This window comes from Sturnira hondurensis, unplaced genomic scaffold (assembly GCF_014824575.4).
Source record: "Sturnira hondurensis isolate 20B ecotype Veracruz unplaced genomic scaffold, ASM1482457v3 Scaffold0013063, whole genome shotgun sequence".
NCBI classification, from domain to species: Eukaryota; Metazoa; Chordata; class Mammalia; order Chiroptera; family Phyllostomidae; genus Sturnira; species Sturnira hondurensis.
In genome coordinates, this window is record NW_028085694.1 from 2702774 (window position 1) to 2724604 (window position 21831).

At 36.0% G+C, this 21831-nt stretch overlaps 1 protein-coding gene across 1 annotated transcript in view; it reads left to right on the forward strand.

Moving 5' to 3' along the window:
* The window catches only part of COL24A1 (collagen type XXIV alpha 1 chain), a 337900-nt gene that overhangs the window by 60612 nt on the left and 255457 nt on the right, over positions 1 to 21831 (forward strand). The window contains exons 8-11 of the mRNA XM_037060934.1: positions 10388 to 10432; positions 16508 to 16561; positions 17785 to 17829; positions 21594 to 21647. Coding sequence (XP_036916829.1) covers positions 10388 to 10432; positions 16508 to 16561; positions 17785 to 17829; positions 21594 to 21647 — 198 coding nt within the window. The remainder of the gene's footprint in view (positions 1 to 10387; positions 10433 to 16507; positions 16562 to 17784; positions 17830 to 21593; positions 21648 to 21831) is intronic.

Below are 21831 nucleotides of genomic sequence, written 5' to 3' on the forward strand. Positions count from 1 at the left end.
CCATAGAGCAGGCTTGGAACAAGTTTTCAGCACACTGTCTGTGTGCAATATCTTACTTTAACACAAATATACAGTAGAAATACATTCAAAATGAACTTGATAGACTGTTCCTGTGCTTTGTATGAAATGGGAAAAGATGAGATTGATCATTGACTAGAATGTGTAGGTAAGTTATGAGCTGTTTTATGGAGTTTACTAATTTTGATTTATGTTTGAACTACCTAGGCCACTCTCAGTTGCTTTCTGCAGACAGGATCCATGCTAAGACAACCTAGAATAATGGCTCATATTACCTGTAACCTAGGGTCTTCTATTCTTTCATCGTTCCAGTTCTATCTCTGAAATGGTAGATGAATTCTATAGTCAAGACAAGAACTAAACTTATTCCTGTCGTAAGCAAGGTATCTCAGATAAGCCCAATGAAGTTAAGAGAATGGCTCAGGGTCACTCAGTTACGGAAGGGCTGAGGGATAAAACTTACTGACGTGGAATCCACTGTGCTTTTAACTATCCTGTTCATATTATAAGAGATGAATAAGGTACTTGGGTTTTAATTAGTGTAGAGTTTATTACACATTTTTATTTATTCAACTATTTTATGAATTATCACAACTAGTACCACTGTGATGAATGGTAGCTCTGTTATTGTGTGCAAGGTTCCTGTCTCTGCTGAGCCCCGTTTCTTTTCAACTAAAAACAGCAATTTGAGGATAGTGCTATGTCAGTATGTCATAAACAGGCTGAAGCATAAAAGAGTTAAATAACTCACCCAGGCCATGCAGTTGTTAATTGTAGAGTTAGACTCAGACCAAGCCTGTTTGATATATCAGTGTGTTCTTAATAGCTTTGTGTACTGCCCATTAATTAATTGATTAATTAGTTCTTTAAGCCAGTATTAGATATGTATTTCAGTATTCTGACCATGTCAAGTATGTATGCAAGAAGAAGTAAAATTTTGTTTTTCAGGAGGCCAAGGAAGTGAATATGGCTTTGGATGACAGAGAATAATGACTTCATTATTCCTTTTCTTAGGGAGATTCTGGACATACTGAGATTCCTCTAATATAAGCCATATCACGTAATCTTTAAAATGGCTTCAAGAAAATTATGTAGAGAATACTGACAACTCTTCAAAACTGTTGAGACAAATAAACAGAAGATTAATATAAAAATGTTTTGAAAACTAGAATTAATTTTGAGTCAGAAATGACAAAGCAGGTAAATCAGCAGCAATATTTTCTTTCACTCTTCAGTATAGCTTTTTGGTTTGCTTTTTTTCTTACCCTCTTTTTATCTCTCTCCCCTGGACTATTTTTAAAAATCATTATTAACATCTTCAACAACCAATGTGCTTCTCCAGATTGACTTGTTACATTTCCTCAATTTAGCTACCTCCATATAACTCTCATTTTCCTATGCACTGGAGAATGTTTCAATTCCCACTAAATGTCTAAATTCGTGCCAAAAAGCAGGTAAGTTTGGTCCAGGGTACATGTTGAGTTGGATGGAAGACTGGAGTCATAATTCTGAGCTTGGACTCTAGATAGATTTTTAAATTGTTTTTTAATACAGCTAATCAGTTCCTATATTAATATTGGAACTCTACTATTTAAAATTGTAAGAACATTAACAGTGATTTCAGTTGAAGCAATTTTTTTTTTTTAGGATTAGAAGGATCAGCCAGATGGGCGTAGTTAAGTACATGTTAGCATGAAGTTATAACTCAGAGCAACTGTGAAATAAGGCACACGTGTTAAAACAGATTTTTAAGAATAATGTATGGCAGTATTATTCTGAATATCAAGCATACTAACTACAGTAGTTTTAGTAATAATTATAAATCAGTGTGAATTCTTATTTTATTCTAGAGGAACTATTTTAATTATTTTAGAAAATAGTTCCATTAATATCTCTATAAAGGGGTGCACAATTAATATCTCTATAAAGCTTAAAAAGGAAAAAATCCCTGAAAGCATCAAGTGGAATGCACTGTGATTTATCAGTCACTCAAAAACTATGCAGCTTTTCATAATGTATGTAAAACAAGGACAGTAAGAAGGAGCAACAGCAATAAAACTCAGGACTGGAGTAGAATCAGTGGTGGATAGAGAAATAAGAATTCTATTCTTTGTAGTAAATTCTTCTGTTCACTTTTCCATTATTCCTGCAAAAATCTGCAGAGCTATGTTTTACTCTGGGCGGGTTCCCGGTCCCAGGGCAGTCCTGAAAGTTCACTACAAATGCTGCATCTTGAGGCCTGTGCTGTCACTGCTGTCACCACTGCCACCACCTCCCTTCTCCGCAAGCTGTCATTCCCACTAATGGTGGGGGAAGCCGAGAACAAGGCCGAGCAGTACCAAACGCCCCCACAGGCTGGCCAGTGGTTGCCAGAGTGGTGTAATTTGTGGGACTTTGAAAACTTCCCTGTGTCCAAAGACATTTTCCTCAGCCTGGCTCTTATGATTGACATTCTAACATTAACAATAAGTGCATTTGGCTGAAAGTATTTTAGTTTCCAGAAAGTTCTTTAAAAAATTTCCATGTCCTCAGAAAATGCTGTCATCTGTCAGGTAGCACCATTTTGAGAAATAGTTTATTATGCTGTTTTTCCTCCTTGAGACCTAGTTGAGAAGGGCTAAAGATGTTGGTGGGACCACAGTGAAAATGGAGCACTAATGCAAGCAGGTTAGTGGGTCAGTATGGGAGGAGTTGGAGACCTAGGCGGGCAGCAGCCTGTTTTGTGCCTGAGGGAAGTTTGGTCCCGGACAAGGGTGGAGGGGTTGTGGAATAGAGCGGTTTGTATGGCATTCAAACTCATTCAAACTCACTCATTCTGTGAGTCTCCTCAAGCTCTGCAGTTATCTGGAATCATTCATCTGTTAAATAAAAATAAAACAAAACAAAGTGCTTACTCTTAGGCATTGAGAAATTCATTACCCCAAGAAGTGCTTACATGACCATGGCTGTTAGTTTCTATCTAATGCTGAATTCTTGCTTTGGGGCTTCTTTTTTGGTCAGCTGTGGTCATCTTATCACCATTCTCAGTTTTGCCATAACTTTCTCTGCTTATTTTGGTCAAAACATGGTTACAGGCCTTTCTCTGCATTCCTCAAAGCATTGCTGAGATGAGTCCTGCTGTGTTTGACAAATTTAATAGAAATTTGAAACTACTTAATCTGTAATGTCACACTACATTACAGAAAAAGAAAATGTAATCTTTGCTTTCAGACAGCAGCACAATAGGAGTCCTTAAGAGCAAAGACTGTATTTTATTCCTTGTGGTGCCTCAGCTCAGTGTCCAGCACATGACAAGCACAGATTTGTAAATGAATGAACAATGTTGTTTTTAGGTTTAGTTGACTGTGCCCTTTCACTTGGTCCTCGTGGTCATCATTTTTATTTCCCTATACAAATATAACTGATGGAACTTTTACATTTTGACAAAAGTTTTTAAAGGTCACAGAAGGATTGTAACTCTTCCCATTATTAGGATTGCTTTGGCCTTAGCTGGTGTAGCTCAGTGGGTTGAGCGTGGGCCTGCAAACCAGAGGATCGCAGTTCAATTCCCAGTCAGGGCACATGCCTGGGTTGCAGGCCAGTTCCCAGCAGGGGACGCATGAGAGGCAACCATACATTGATGTTTTTCTCCCTTTCTCCTTCCCTTCTCTTCTAATGATAAATAAGTAAAATCTTTAAAAAAAAAAGATTGCTTTGCATGATTTCAGTTTGTATAGTCAGTTTTATGGTCCTATACTAAGGACCTGTATAGAAAGGTTTTATATACATGCACAAGAGGATGGCCTGTATATAAATGGTTTTATTTATGTATCCAAATTTTAATTATTTGGGTAAAATTCAGGTATGCATTTAAAATTTGTGCCTTTCCCATCCCTAAATATATCTTGTTATGTTTTCATAAAAAGAAAACTTGTATGTTTTCTTTGTCTTTCTTTTTTTTTTTTTGTCCTGTGTAGTCACTTATTGATAACATATTTGCTGTGGTTCAAATCCTTGTTAAAATAAGTATCAGTATTAAAATGAAAGTCTCTGGGTTATAATTTCATTCTGAGCCCCATGTATAATTGGATTTCTTGGTAAGGCAACTTTCCATCACAACCAAAACTGAGACAATTCTATAACTCATTGTAATGAGTTTTTATTCTGTTCTAAAGCACAATTTGTAAATTTTCCTGTCGGTATTTTTCCATGCATTCATTAGAGAAAAATCACATGTTTTTTGTCACTGAACATTTTTTGTTATTCTTCTTATGTTAGTATATAAAACAGTAACTCAAGTAGTATTTTCCAAAGACCACAATGTAAACTAATTTTTTTCAATGGAATGGCCAATTCCAAAGTTGGGGTTTTGCCAAAGCTTTAATGTAGGCAGTTTCCCAAGGACATATTTCTTTTGCTTTTAAAAACTTTATAGACTATAGTCAAAAAGTTAGGAAATAAATGGAGGTTTTTAAACAATAATGGTGCTAACTGTATATTGCAGATATAATAATATATTAAAAGTAACAAAAACATATTCTTTCTCTAACTTGTCACCTTCCAACATGAAAAGAATTGAGATACCATTAAATACTTAGAATTTATTTTCCACCCAAGTAATTCTCAAGTACATCTAAGTCTTTCCATTAGTTCATTCATTCATACAAGTCCCTCCATCAATGAACTAATGAGCACTTATTATGTGTCAGGGACTATTCTAGGCACTGGTGATACCCATATGGAATAAAATAGACAAGCAGCTGAAATTAAGTTTAAAGTCCTTAAGGGGCTTGTATATATTCTGTGACTCCACCACTCAAATCTCATGTGTAACAATCTTTCATCTAGATTATCATAGCAGCCTCCAACTGACCCAGTCTTCCATTCTACTATACCCCAGAGTGCCCATCTCTGTTTCAGCTCTTATGCCCATGAATCTGGTTTTTCTCTGATACATACATCAATCTTACGTGAGTTCTTCCTACTCCTCCTAGTGTGAATTGACTCATATAGGCCTTTGACTTGTACATGCCTTTGTTTTTCATTCAGTGAAAGCTAATTTATTTTTATTTTTATTTTTATATTATATTTTCTTTTTTATATTTAATTATTGTTCAAGTACAGTTTTCTGTCTTATATTCCCAGCCCTGCCCCCCAACAGTGCTCCCCACCTCCCTCCCATTTCCACCCCCCACCTTAGTTATTGTCCATGTGTCCTTTATACTTGTTCCTGTGAGTCCATCCCCTTTTCCCCTGTGATTCTCTCCCCTCTCCCCTCTGGACCCTGTCAGCCTGTTCCGTATTTGAGTGTCATTGGTCATATTTTGCTTGCTTGTTTGTTTTGTTGTTTAGATTCCTGTTAACGGTGATATCATATGGTATTTGTCTTTCACCGCCTGGCTTATTTCGCTCAGCATAATGCTGAAAGCTAATTTTTAAAAAAATGAGACAGTGATGATGTTCTTATAGATTCAAGTAATCACAGAATACTAGCTATAAAAGAAAATTTAGTAATAATTTATTTCAGTGCTGTCATTAAATAAATGAAGACTTTAAAGTTCATGATATAGCTAGTTAGCAGCAAAAGTGGATCTAGAACTCAGTGTGCTTGGTCTATTCTATTTTTTTTAATCCTCATCCAAGGATATGTTTTTTTTAAATTGATTTTCTGGGGAGCAGGGAGAGAGAGAGAAACATTGATTGGTTGCCTTCAGTATGTGCCCTGACTGGGAATTGAACATACAACCTTTTTGTGACTAGGATGATACTTCAATTACCTGAGCCACCTGGCCAAGGCTGCCTGGTCTATTCTTTATGTTATTAGTTGTAAAACAAAAAGCAAAAAACAGTTTGTTTTACTTAAACACTTTCAATAGCAAAGAATGGAGGGAGAATTATTTCAGTCCTTTCTGCAGCATTAATGGAAGCAGAGACCACGGAATTCAACAGTATAGGTACTGTATTAAGATGTGGTTTCATGGAGACAGGCACTAATTCAAAGGAGCTCTGAGTGTCTTGGCAGCATTAGTTTGTGTATTTTTCACTGTACTTTCTACTACTACTGTTACTCATCTACTCTCTGTATCTGCCTTGTTGTGTCATCTTGATTTTTCTCTGGCAACTTTCTTAACAGTTTTGGCTTACTCTAAATTGTTTGCTTTATACTTCAACTTTCTTGCAGCATCTCATTGTCCCAACTCTTTCTCTTGACCTTTCTTTGTGACTCTTTCCGGCTTCAGCCCCCTCCACTACCGAGCGCCTGAATCAATCTTCCCTCCTTCCTTTCTTCCCTCCCTCCTTCTCTCCCTCCCTCCCACCCTTCCTTCCTCCCTTCCTCCTCTCTTTCTTTCCCTTTTCTTTCTCTTAAACTTAAAACTTGACTAGCCCAGCGTATCCCTTTTTAGATAAACCTCCTCATTCCTAGTGACCTGATAGGCAATGGGCCAGGTTTTGTATTGCCCTCCCTTTGATTAGGATCCATCTCTTATGGCGGAGGTGGAGTAGGAGTGAGCTCAGGAAGAAGAGATCATGACTGTTTGGTGCTGTCCCTTTATCAGAGTCTCTGGATGACAATCCCTCCAAAAGGAATCAGACATAAGGAAGATAAGGTGATTAACATGCCTGGTTCACTGCTATAAAATGCTGCTGGGAAAGTAAGCTCAAGAAATTATACCACTGCTGCATTCCGTTTCACCATGGGGAAGGGCGGGAAGACACTCTGGTCAGAAAATCAGGTGGTAGCCAAGAAAGAGAAGCATTTTGCTCAACTCATGGGTTTGTAGAAATAAAAAATAAGTAAATAAGTAAATATTTAAAACTAAGAAGAAAAGGAAATAGGCTTATGGTAGAAAATTTGTCTACCTTTGTGCCTCTTGCCCTGGCCCCTCATTCCTTGACTCCCTTCACGCTCCTGGGAACCGTTAGTTCTCATCCTCCCAGAGGTGCTTTCTCATCCCAGAGAGCCACTGCCCCTGTCTTAGTGCTGAGGACATTTCTTATTTCCTGTTATAAAAAGTGAAAACAACTTAGTTTTATGGATATTTTTATTTGTAGGATCTTGTATAACACCCGGACAACTGAGAACAGTATTTTCTGAGAACATCATTTTCTAATTAGGCTGATTGTTAGTTATCTTAAAAATATATAAACTTAGAGCAAAATTCAGTTAAAACATTGGGTATATTAGATGTTATTAGTAAATGTATAGCTTTAATAGAACTGTGATTCAGAAAATGTAACTCCTTTTTTTGATAGTGAACAGCACCAGATGTTAAACCCCAGTTCTAGAGTTTGGTTAAGAAAGAATTCGGAGCAGGAACTCAAATATAAGCGAAAGTTTATTTAGAAAGTCACAGAGGTAGAAGAAGTGAGCCAGCTGGGCTGTGCGGACTCAGGAAACATGTTACAGAGGCAAAAGCAGGGTCCTTGGAGCTTAGGAGAGAGACAAAGAAACCTTCATCTTAAGGGTTTACTTGTTCTGCAAATGCAGGGATTTTAGGGGAGGATATTGGTTGAATGTTCATCAAATTTCCAGGTGTGTCCTTTTAGGATACTGGTCTCTACTGATTGGCGGGTGCTGGAGTAGGGGGTCATTTGTCATTCCATGTAGTCCCAGTGTCAGCTGTGGGGTCACTTCATCTGGTTTTCCTGCTTTTCTGGGCCTGGAGCGGAAATCCAAATGAGATCTAAATGTTACCTCCTGTTTGACCAAAAGTCTGTCTCTATGATCAACAGATTGGAGGCCTTGTCTTTAAGATTATTTAATGTGTGCCAGAACCTCATTGTTCTGAGGGCTTAATGCTTAAGGGTGTGGTCCTGCAAGGGCTTGTATGGGAGTCATATGAGGCCATTCTTCAGCCCCCTTGTACCTTCTGTAAGAGAAGTTATGTACCACATAACTATGACGTCCAAGGGAGGAGAGGTCGGGGGAGGGCCTGAACTTCATGATCACCTGTGTTCTAGGAGAGATCACCCTGGGGGTGAGGTCCCACCCTATAATACTGGTTTTCCCAGTGTTGCCCTTTGCTAGGCTGCCTGAGCTTACTGTCATGGTGACCTTATGTACCTAGCCTGTTGTTCCCGTTCTGCTCCTGTTTGGTCAAACTACCTGCTACATCACTTTTGTTGATTTGTCTTGGTGGCGTATATTGTTTGAACATAGTGATGAAAATAAGGACAGTCTTCATTCCAGACAACTGTAACAAATAAAGTAAATAACAGGGCAGGTTACTCAATTCTTGAACAATTTATCAAACCACTATGATTGCCATCTTATTGTCATGACTAGTCAAATCATTTAATTTCTCAGAACCCAGTTTTCTTATCTATAAAAATGAGAAAAACACCTACTTCCTAGATGTCATGGAATTAACCATTGTATTTGGAAGTATTGGCATAAAGTCCGGCATACATTATTAGCTCACTGAAGTCCATTTGTTCCTTCTTTCCCCACCCCCCACTTTTACCCTTTCTCATTGCCACTTCCCCACTCTCTTTATAATGGCTTAATCAAAAAAGAACTAAGCTCCCAGACAGGACTTTTCCTTTGCCCTCCTTTAATTCTGTTACTTCCTTGCTACGAACATGCTTACATATAATGTATAGATAACACAAAACTCTTTCTCTCAAATTTGCTTTCTTACTTTTTCCAGTCTTCTCTGTAGTTCCTAAGACACCTCTCTACTTAAACATTTTACTGCTAAGTTTAACATCTCAAATGCTGTTTAAATCATTTTCTTATTTTTTAAATAGGCACCTCTTCTATTAATAATTTCCTCATTGTCTAACCAAAGCATCATTTCCTTCTCAAATTCACTAATTCAAGTTGATAAACCCTCAGTGAGTAACTCTATTTATTCCATTACTTTATATCCTGAAACCTCTAAAACTTATCTTCAGTTTGCAGTATATTAATTTGAAGTTTTTGATACTTGTAAACTATAATTTATTTCAGATTTTTGAATAATAGTTCACCTAAAATTCTATGAGGCTCTTTGAAAAAGAAACTTTTTCTTATTCTTTTGTATACACAAAAATCTAGTAGGTGTAGGTTGATTTACTGATTGTTCATTAGAGCTATACAAATAAGCTTCAGAGTGTTTGTTTCTTTCTTCCTGCCCTTTCTTTCAGCATGCTTCATTTTGCTCACAGAAGAAAATATTTCTAGAGGATAAAGAATATTTATTTTATATCTTTGGGTGTTAATAATAGAAATTAACATTGAATGTTTTTATTGTTGTTCAAGTACAGTTGTCTGCATTTTCCTCCCACCACTCCCCCCACCCTAGCCATCCCCAGCTCCCTCCACTGATCTCACCCTCCTTGGTTTTGTCCATGTGTCCTTTATACTTGTTCTGAAAACCCTTCCCCCTTCCCCCCTACTAACCACTCCCACCTCCCCTCTGGTTACTGTCAGTTTGTTCTTAATTTCCTTGTCTCTGGTTATATTTTGTGTGCTTGTGAGGTTTAAGTGGAACCTAATCAACAAAACAAACAAGCAAGCAAAATAACCAGAGACATCCAAAAGAACCTATGCACTCCAATGTTCTTAGCAGCACAATTTACAATAGCCAAGTGCTAGAAGCAACCTAAGTGCCCATTAGTAAATGAGTGGATCAGAAAACTATGGTACATTCACACAATGGAATTTTATGCAGCAGAAAGAAAGAAGGAACTCCTACTCTTTGTGACAGCATGGGCGAAACTGGAGAGCATTATGCTAAATGAAATAAGCCAGGTGGTAAAAACCAAATACCATATGATCTCACTTTTAATATTGAATTTTGGTTCTAATATTTGGAATTTTTGTTGCTAATTTCTTTTTTTAATTGAGGTATAATCAACATATAACATTTGTTACTAATTTCTTAGCTTTTTACAAATCCTTTTAATGGACTTACAAACAGGCTCTTTTATTTGTCCTAGCTCACTCATGGAGTGTTATGACAATAATTTGAATTAAATAAACTGCATGGATGTGGTCCAGTTTTTCAGTAATTACAAATAGATTATGGCTTATGGCCTGTTGTTTTAGCATTAATGAACTAAAACTAACTTTTAAAAAGCTTTAATGAAATTTAGCAGATCATTGCTAGACACCAGCCTTTATAAAAGATGCTGCTCTTTATTTGATACTGTGCTACAATTTTAGTTGATAATAACAAATCATTGAAATAATACTCAAACATAATTAAGGATATTAGTAAGAATTTTTGTAATAAAAATTACTTATTGAAAAGATCAAATGTATTAAGAAATAAATTAGTAAGAATTGCATGTATATTGATGAGGAAACTATAAGTTGGGGTACAAGGCAACTCAAAGCCTGTGCATACTATTTGGCTTGTGTGGGTTTACTTTTCATAGCAAGTTCTCTGCTTTGCCCTTGCAGGGTCTCAAAGGACATCCAGGCCTCCCAGGACTCCGAGGGGAACAAGTAAGTATTTCCTTTGCAAAGCTGTACCTCCAGTGAGAAAAGATACTCCCTAGAGAACTTCATTGGGAGATTTCTTCAATTAGTAAATTGAAATTTACTATTTCAATATTTGAAATATTTATTTCAAATAAATATTTCAATATTTACTATTCAATAGTAAATATTTATTTCAATATTTACTATTTACTATTGAAATTTACTATTTCAATTTGCTAGTTATTTTCCCTCTGTTTAGTACAGGACAAACTTTTAATTAATTGTTTATTATAGTCTTATTTTTCTTTTTTTTCCCTTCATATTCCAAATTGACTTTTGCTGTCTACCTAGTAAGTTCCAGAACAGCAGTTCTTAAACTTTTATGGTTCACCACCACCCTCTCTGGGAACCTTACAAATGTGAACTCTTTTCTCAGAAAATATGGTTATCCATGCACATGCACACACATACCCCCACGCTCACAGACACACACACCTGGTTTATTTTGTACAATTTTAGGGCTTTGCCTCTTCAGTAAATCGTATCCTGACCCTTGCGTAGGGAACACAAATAAATTTCAACAGCACTCCAAATCAGGATAGTGTTAAGCTGCTGTCCATTGTAAACATACACACTCAGGCACACTTACAGTCCAAAGTTCGGAACCACAGCACCTGGTCTTTAGTTCTGTTATTCGTTCTCTTTCCCACCAGAAAATATTGTATCATTTTGTCATAGAAAAAAAGGTCATATCTCTTGTTTTCAATGCAGTATACAGTAGGATAGTATGAATACAGCAGCGAAAGGATAGGAGGTCGGAAACTAACCAGTGTGACAGATTCTGTCGTTGGAGGTTCAGTGGAGAGCCTCGGGAAGCCATAAAGGGAGCTCAATAGCAGCAACAAAATTGCTGGAGATTGTCACTTGAGGGGAAGATATTAATGAAGAAAGCCAATTTTCTATTTCCTCTGTGTTAAGTGGGACAGTGCACTCTGTTCAGTCTCTGAGGCACAAGATTACCAGTTACTAGACGTGGCAAGCAAAGCATAAAAGGTACAATTTCAGATTCCTGAAGATTAAACAGTTACTGAAAAGCATTTCAGTTTTTATGGGTGAAATGCACTAGGGTGGGAGGGGGAATGTGGAGGGGAAAAAACCATAGAATACTGCTTTCTAAGACGTGTATGGATTCCAGTGAAGAAAACCTAATATTTTATAAGAAAATGAAAAACTGATCTTGTGTCAGTAACGACCCGTCCTCACATGACTGCTTTATGACCTAGTTCTATTAATATGCATGTTATTGTTCTGTAAGTGTTATGTTTATTTAAAGTCTAAAATCAATTTTAAAGGTTGAAAAATGTATTTTGGAATCAGTTCTTACTTTCTATTCTAATTATTTTCAGAAAAAGGCAAAATTTGATAACTGTGAGGAACAACTAGTATCATTTTGTATTTCAAGTATAAAAATGCTATGATTATTAAGAGGAGCCTAACTACTTTGCCAGAAGACATTCACTTCTGGAAAATTTGTAAATATCTATAAATTGGTCAGCAAACATTTTGAAAAGTATTTATGTCATCTGTGCAAGCTCTGGCAATAAGATCTCTAACTCACTGAATTTTTATTAGTTGCCAAACTGCAGTACTTGTTAACTACAATTTGTAGTGGTGTAATCACTAATTGAGTGTCTCCATATGTTTACTAATCGAATCTCAGCATCATTAAGGCTGATTGCCGTCACCCCAATTTTAAATATATGTTTTGCACATAATTCTGTTTTATCCACACAGTAATTCTGTGACCTAGATGTTGTTATTCTATTGTACTAAGGAGAAAACTGAGATATAGGATCAACCCAGATTCTCCATGAAGTCTGACTGACTCATGCTTTAATGCTTGGAGCATGAAGTGGGCTTGGGGCAGGCTTCTTATCCCCAACTCCTCCAGAGGCCATAAGGTTCAACTTTGTGCCTAAAATCCTCCCTTCTATCTAAAGATTTAAGTGAGCCATTGTCTCAAAAACATTTTTAAGTGCAGAGTGAATTGAGTTGTCGTGTTCGTTTTGAGTTTCTTTTGGGCTTCTGTGGTCATCGCAGTGATTTTAGGGTATAGTTGACTTGGCATGTGTTCATGCCATTTAAGTCTATGCTGAAGGCTTATTTGTTTGCTTTGTTTACTGCTATTCCAGCATAGCTGAATTTAGCCATCCTTTGGAGTTCTTTTGTGTATTTCTCTGTGCTGCTGGAATGGTTTAGCTTGCCACATGTTTTTTTTTTTAACACATTCTGTGAGAATCCATTCAAAATCAGATTTATGTCTATAACAGATTGGTTTTTAATTGAAGTTAATTAACCTAATTTGGCTAGGAAAGGGGTGGTGGTAGGCATTAGTCAGGTAGTGACCTTCAAGATAAAAACAGCATTTTAAATTTGTTTCACTCATTTCTATTGTCATACCTAAAGACAAGGTTTTGCAAACATCTGAATATTGGTCTTTGTATTTCAGAATTGGACGGGGCATAAAGGAAGCAGTTGTAAATAGACCGGGGCAAATCTCTTAATCAGAGGGTTTTCCCTAGAGTACTATTGGAAGTTATTTGCACTTCCAAGCTATACTAGAAAGACACCTTTGAATGGTAGTCCCAGGAGTTAGATTTGCTTATTTAAATCCTAACTTCTTTTTTTAAAAGATTTTATTTATTTATTTATCTTTAGAGGGGAAGGAGAGAGGGAGAGAAACATCAATGTATGGTTGCCTTTCCTGCCTTCTCTGCTGGGAACTGGCCTGCAGGGAACCGGCCTGCAACCCAGGCATGTGCCCTGACTGGGGATCAAACCGAGATCCTCTGGTTCGCAGGCTTGCGCTCAATCCACTGAGCTACACCAGCCAGGGCTAAATCCTAACTTCTTTCCACTGGTAACAAACATGTCATGGCTCATTTTTCTCATCTGTCGAATAGGGATAACTATTACATTATAGGGCTTAAGCAGAATAAGTTACAATATATATATATGAAATACTTGAAATAGTTCTGGGCACATGGCAGTGCTAAAAATGTTATTGTAGAACTAAAATAAATGTAACATTAATAAGGTGATATCTAGTATGTAAATATGGTTTCTGAAATTCAAAGGGTATAATCTCTTCACTTGTAGACAAGAATTTTATCCTGTAATTGTCAGAAGGTCACTGTTTATTCACAATTTGTTAAATTGACCATTGTGATATATATATGTATATTGTCCATCTGTCTGTATGTACATGTGTATATGCATGTATGTATATCTGGGTTCATTCCAAGGCTCTGCTACTTACTCTGGCATGTTGGATAAGTTTCATAACTTCCCTGTATGTTAGTTCTTCCATATGTACAGTGGAGAAAATAATATCTAACTCATAGGTGGTGTAAAGTAGATGTAAAGTACTTGGTATAGTGATTGGCACATAAAAAAGTGCTTGGTAAATGGTACTTGTCGGAGGAGCAAGGGAAGGAAGAGAGACAGAAGGGAGCAAAATGAGACAATAAAATTGAGAGATGGATTCTGAGAAAAGTGGAAAGAAAGATATACTAGGAGCCTATGTGTCTAATAGGATGGGAGGGCAAAACCTTTCAACTGTGATTCTTACTTGCATTTACCTTGGTCCTCATTCTCTAGACTTTTTGTACTTTAGAGTTTTGTAATGTTTCTGTACTTAAAATGGAGGTAACACTCTTCTGTTTATTTCAGAGCAGATGGGCAAAGGGCTGGTGTATTTTGTCCTCTCTTCTCAGAAACAGCAAGTGGGAAATGAATTTTATCCAATAAATAAGGAATCTATGACATTTAGCAAAGCTGTCACCAGTTGAAGTAAAGGCAGCTCAGCACACATTCTTCTGGCATTTTTTTCTTTAAGAATTATTATTATTTTGGGGGGATTTTTGTGAACTTTTTTCTTATGGAAAACTTCCAAACACATATACCAGTAGAGATTGTAGTTATAATGAACCCCATGTACCCATCACCCAGCTGCAACAATTATCAACTCACTACCAACTTTCTTTCATATGGGCCCCCACCAATCGTCACTTCTTCCCCAAGTTATTTTGAAACAAATTCAGGACAAAAGTACATTATTTCAAATTCAAACAAATTACATTATTTCAGTGATTCTCAGACTTTCATGTGCATCAGAATCCCCCAAAGGCCTTGTTCTTCAAGAATTATATAGTAGACATAAGCTCTGAATAAATTGAAGGATGAATGAATGAATAACATATCAATGAAAGAAACTAAAAATCGGTGGAAGTAGTTCTTCTTACTGTTCCCACCATTTCTGCAGCATATTTCCTTTCCAATACCTTTGAGTCTCCATGGATCAGCCTCCCTTGAGCACACTTGTTTTGAATAAAAAACACAAAGTTACCAATTCAAAATGAGTTATATCCGAAGTTACTATGTGACTTTTTAGATAGAACTGTATCATGATACAGGTGTTCACCACTTACTATGCATTTATGTAATCAGATTTGCAGAATAAGTTTACATTAGGAAGGCTGAAGAGGTTGGTTGTGAAGTTCATGGCCCCATTTAGTCTTGTGGGCCTTATGCTCAGACAGTTGAGAAGAGTTGCAGATAACTGAGCCAACAAGGAATTCAACTAAAAAAGAGAGTGGTATTTCAGGGCTCTTAGGGTATAATCCCAGCAGTGGAATTGTCTGGTCGAAAGGCAGTTCCACTTTTAGTTTTCTGAAGAAATTCCATACTGTTTACCACAGTGGCTACACCAGTCTGCATTCCCAACAACAGTGCAGTAGGGTTCCCTTTTCTCCACAACCTCTCCAACACTTGTTGTTTGTTGATTTGTTAATGATGGCCATTCTCACTGGTGTGAAGTGGTATTTCATTGTGGTTTTAATTTGCATCTCTCTGATGGCCAGTGATGCTGAGCATCTTTTCATATGTCTATGGGATCTCTGTATGTCCTCTTTGGAGAAGTATCTGTTCAAGTCCTTTGCCCATTTTTTAATTGTGTTGTTTGTCTTCCTGGAGTGGAGACTATTCAAAAGAACCTACACACCCAAATGTTCATAGCAACACAATTCACAATAACCAAGTGCTGGAAGTAACCTAAGTGCCCATCAATAAATGAATGGATCAAAAAACTATGGTACATTCACTTGATGGAATACTATGCAGCAGAAAGAAAGAAGGAGCTCCTACCCTTTGCAACAGCATGGCTAGATCTGGCGAACATTATGCTAAGTGAAATAAGCCAGGCAGTGAGGGACAAATACCATATGATCTCACCTATAAGTGGAAACTAGTTAACAAAACAAACAAGCAAGCAAAATATAACCAGAGACATTGAAATTAAGAACAAACTGACAGTAACCAGAGGGAAGGTGGGAGTGGATAAAAGGGAGAAAAGGGGGAGGGATTTCAGGAACATGTATAAAGACACATGGATAACACCAAAGAGAGGAAGGATCAAGGGTGGGAGGTGGGGATGGCTGGGGTTGGGGTGAGTGGTGGGAGGAAAATGCAGACAACCGTACTTAAACAACAATCAAAAATTAATAAAAAGATAAAATTGAAAAAGAGTGATTATTAAGAAATGCACCCACTCTTTATAATAAATGCCTTCCTATTTATGTAACACTGGATTTTTCCATCCCAGATTTTTTTAAAGATATTATTTATTTATCTTTAGAGAGGAAGGGAAGGAGAGGAGAGAAACATCAATGTATGGTTGCCTCTTTTGAGTCCCCTGCTGGGAACTGGCGTGCAACCCAGGCATGTGCCCTGACTGGGAATCGAACCGTGATCGTGTGGTTCCCAGGCCCGTGCTCAATCCACTGAGCTACACCAGCCAGGGCCCATCCCAGATTTTTATTATTAATATTCAATGTCTCATTTAGGGTCCTAACCTAAGTTTTATTTACTTATTTTTAGCAATTTGGGGTCATTTTTATTTCAAGCAGATGATTTCAATAAACAATATATTATTATTTTTATGAGAAAAAAATTGTTTAACAAACTTGGGTATTATGAATGAATCTAGTTTGTTTTCTTGGGCTTCTTTCGACTTTGATGTGTTCTTATTCTTCACTTCAGGGAATCCCAGGATCCACTGGTAATATTGGTTCACATGGTTACCCTGGCAGGCAGGTGAGGTAACTATATTTACACTTCTTTTTTTTCATCTTCATTAATATATTTTATGTTTTGATTTTGAGAGTCAGTGTTTGAATGATTATTGATTTATTTTTTAAATGATTAATTACTCAGAGTAATTGTAATTATAATTGATTAATTATAAATTACTTAATAATTTCAAAATCAAAATTGTAAAAATCCATCATGAGTTTTACTGCAGAAAGTATTATTTAAAATGGGAGTGAGGCTTTTAAGACTGTTTGATGCTATATACCTTCAAAACATAAATGCCTGAGGGTCAAATGGGATTGTAAAATAACCCCGCTACTGACTTTACAATGCTGCCACTGACTAAAAATGTAGTAATGGTAAGAGTTAAGACTCTGTATAATAAACATAATTTTTAAATAACACGGTTATAAAAACTTGGGACACAGCTGGCAGTGCCCTACATTATGTCACTGCCTTATATGAACTGAATTTAATTTTGTGTACTGTTTTTGAAAATTCATTCTAATAATTTTATAGTTATTTCCTCTAATTTCTTACTTTCCCTACTTTATGTAGAGTAATAATAGGACACATTGTCTTTCTTATGTTTTCATGAATTGATTACTTACTCTTGAAATTAATTGTTCATTAGCATATTAAAAAAACTACCTTTTTAATATTTTTCTTATTCTCAAGAATGAGGGAAGTTAAAATGCCAAAAAATAATTTGTCATTTTAAGAATTTCATTATTTAAGTCTTTAAAAATACATTGAGGATATTGTATGTTAGAGTCTTACCACCAAGTGATGATTTATTAATATGAAAAATATAAATATACTGAAAATACTCAAATATATGGACTCGATATGAAATTAAAAAGCATTTACTTTTAAATAAATGCTTATTTTTGGGAATATATTTCAGATAAGTTAATTAGAAGTATTTTAAAAGAGCACAGGTTTCCAATGAGAATAATTTAAGGAAAAATTATTTTTTATATCTGATGATATGTATTAATCTACTTTATTTAGATACCTAAAATATATTCATGTATAGATTATATTTAGTGCCTCTTATGGTCCCAAAATTCTAAAATAACTTGAATGTATATAGTCTTCATTAAGTATACAGAGTTTTGAGTTTTATACTTATGAAAATTATACCTCTTTATACCTTTTGTTAATCTACCAACAACTCTCTAAAAATACTGTAATATGATGGTGATGTCTTTTGTTCACACTAGGGATTAGCTGGACCAGAAGGTAATCCAGGTCCTAAAGGTGTACGAGTAAGTAAGCATTTTCATCATTTTCTTGAGTATACTTGCATAAAAGTAGAATGAAACATAAAAATACTTATTTTCACAATTTTGTAGGAACTTCTAATTCAATACATGTTTAGCCTGAGAAGAATTATACTTGTTAAATAGATGTTTGCTCTTAACACCACAGAATATGGTAGTAGGTTTTATATCTTTCTTGGATAGCTCTTATTTACATCATTTTTGCTAGCTCCTAGAAAAATGTCTGGTATGCTATATGCTCTCTAAACATTTATAATATTATTTATAATAAGTGTGTATAGACTTAAGAAATAATAATAAAAAATAAAGAGACAATATATTCATATTAGTTTAAGGATGAGATAAAGAAGGAAATAAGCCTGTCACATCAAGAATATACCACCGCACTTCCAAACTGTTAAAGGAGTTATTAGCCACTTTTAATCACTAAGGGGAGAAAAAAATTACTGATGTGTTATATAATGTGCTACAAATTAAAATCAGGGTTGGTTCTAGGAAAAAGTAATAAAAGTGTACCAAAATTGTTATTTTAAAAATTCTTTATTTGTAATAGTTATTTTTCAGAATCTACATCTGTGCCTTATATTATCTGAAATACTTTTTTTGAAATAAGAAATGGGTAAAGTATTTAAACAGTATGTGCTATAATGATGCATTACTTTTTTAAAATACTTTCATATGTATTCTCCTCTTCTATTTTGCTATCAATCATGTAAAGTAGGAGAACAGTTGCATTATCTCATTTTAAATAATTTTTTTATTTAATTCTTGTTCAAGTACAGCTTTCTGTCTTATATTCCCAACCCTGCCCGCCCCCCGCCCCATGCTCCCCGCCTCCCTCCCATTTCCGCCCCCCACCCTTAGTTATTGTCCATGTGTCCTTTATACTTGTTCATGTGAGTCCATCCCCTTTTTCCCTATGATTCTCTCCCCTCTCCCCTCTGGACCCTGTCAGCCTGTTCCGTATTTGAGTGTCATTGGTCATATTTTGCTTGCTTGTTTGTTTTGTTTAGATTCCTGTTAACCATGAGATCATATGGTATTTGTCTTTCACCGCCTGGCTTATTTCGCTCAGCATAATGCTTTCCAGTTCCATCCATGATGTTGCAAAGGGTAGTAGTTCCTTCTTCCTTTCTGCAGCATAGAATTCCATTGTGTAAATGTACCATAGTTTTTTGATCCAGGCATTATCTCATTTTATAGATTAAAAAATAGTAAGCTAAAGAATTTATGTGGTTTGGCAAAGTGATAGCTGGCCAGAATCAGAACCAAGGTCTTCTCACCTCTAGCTCTGTTCTTGACATCAGGCACTTTATACCATCCTGTCTCTACTCTTGCACTGAGTGAAAATACAATGGGAGAAATTCATGTATTTTTTATTAGAAGCTTCAACCAAAAAACATGTTGACCTGAATTCTGGAAAGCAAGAAGAGATTAGAGGATAAGAAAATGGACTTTGGAGTTAGATAGACCTGCTTTTTCGCCCCCTTAACTCCTCATTCTCTAGGTTTGTGACTTTGGATATCATTCAACTCCTCTATCCTTCATTTTTTTTAATTTTATAAAATGCTGATACTGGAACAAACTTTTCAGGTAGTTAAGAGAACTGCCTGAGCTTAATGTTCTTAAAGCACAGTACCTAGCACATAGCATGCATCCTCTATGCAGATTCTATCATTATTATTGAACTAGATAGTATCTTCAATGCATGAGATAATATTCTAATGTATATTATTATGGGAGAATTTACTCTGAAAAGTCACCTATTCTCTGATTCAAATAAGTAGCCTTTATTTGAAATTCAGTGAATAGGGCCTCCTGTATCTCTCCAATTTTTTTATATCTTGGCTTTTTGCTGTGGTCTCAAAATCATTCTTCTTCTCCTACCTCCATTTCCACCTTTGTCTCTGGTTCAGTGACAATTTTTCTTTCTTTTCTTCTCAGAACTCTGACCTACCCTTAAGGCTCTGACCCACCTGGCCTTCAAATCTCACATCTCTCTAGGAGCTTTCTATGAGTCTCACAGTTTCCGTTTCCTGTCAGAACAAGTACATTCGAATGCCTCATCACCACACTTACTATGACTGACAAAACTCATCCTCTTTCTACCAAACTCTCCTTTCTTATTGGCTTGTTTTCTATATTCCTGTCAGTCTAACTGTAACCTGAGAATTATCTTTGTCTGAATCCTTAGAGACATATACAAAGACCTCTTGACCCACTGTAATCCTAGTGAATTTTATAAACTGTAAATTCCATTATATCAAAACTGTGCCTAATTTTTTAATGGCCCACAGTATAAACTTCCATCATTACATATGTGTTTTTATGATGTGACCAGTGCTACCCTTTTTAACCCCACCTCTTCCTTGTCAACCATGTAGTGGTTGCAAATATGCACATGTAATTCCATTTGCAGTTTAATGAAAATTTGATATCATTCCATTTCTATTGATTGATTTGGTGATTGGTGGTACATTACTAGCCCTACCTGGAATGCCTCCAAAACTCAGCTCAAATGTTGCCACCTCTATAATGCTTTATTGAATCTTCCCTCCAAACTTTCGATTGCATATTGCATTTATCACATCACATATCACATACTCGTGTCACAATTCTCAAATAATAGTGCAATTATTTGTTTGTATGCCCCTCTTTCCTAATAAACTATGAACTTCTTGGGGGCACCAATTTTCATAATCCCTATTCCTGACACACAGTGGGCACTAAAGTAATATTTTGTGAATCAATGATACAGAGTGATATTCTATCAAATTTGGACCATTGAATGAGCCTTCTACCAGCCTTTCCTACATCCAGTGTTTCCTGTTTTAGAGGCATTCTGTATCTTGTATAGATTAATATTTTGGAAAAATAACTTGACATCAAGGGGATTACCGTACTCCCCTAAAGTCAATAGCTTCCAGTTGTCTAAAATATAAAGTCTACAGTTCTTAGCCTGAATTAATCTGGCCTCCAAACTACTGTATACTTTATTTGTTATATTGATGAAACAGGTTATTTGTCACAGGTGAGATATAACTAAAGTATGTTTGAATAAATTACCTTACGCAATGATTTCTATGTACTTCTTGTTTCTCAGACCAGTTGGAATCTTTGAGGGCACAGTGAGTCTTTGTCCTTATCCATAGCATCTTGCACATAAAATTCTGTCAGTTGCCATTTAAAGACTCTCCCTGAGATATTTCTATTGTATCTGCTTACTGTAACTGTTCTGTTTGACGTGTTCTTTTTCCATCCCCTGTTTATCAAGATTTTGCCTACTCTGTAGGCCTATCTCAAGTGCAAGTCTCCTTTGAAACCTTTGATTGCCTTGACCTCCTGCCCCCATTAGAATGAATCTCTTCCTCCTTTGCACTTCTCTTTTTTTGTACACGTTATATAGTCTTTTGTTACCTCCATTTTGCTCAAATTTTAGTTGAATATATACATGTATTTTCTGCCCACTGTAAAATACAATGAAAAAAGGGATAAAAAAAACTTTGAATAAAGTTTATATTAGCTGCCATGTCACAAGTTATATTCCCTACTTTTCCCCTTTAATGAAAAGATTGATCTGTACAAGTAATTTCGGGAAGAAAAGCAAATAAGGTGAGGAAAAGTTATGCATACTATTAAGCTGTATACTTTCACATTGCTGTGAAGAAATTTTAAGTATCTCTATTTGGAATTACTTATAAGGTGAATGTTTAGATGAAATAATATAAAGATTTTCTGCTTACTTTAAGGGTTTCATTGGTTCTCCTGGAGAAGTAGGACAGCTGGGGCCTGAAGGAGAAAGAGTAAGTACATATTCTTCAAATATTATTTCTAAAGTGGTGTACATATGATAATGTACAACAGGGGTCATAAATTCAGATGTCAGGCTGGTAATCTTATTGAGTGAAGCAAGCCAGCTTTTATAAATATCACCTACCAAAAATATAATAAAGTTCTTCTGAATTTTACCAACTTTTGTTTTGAGAA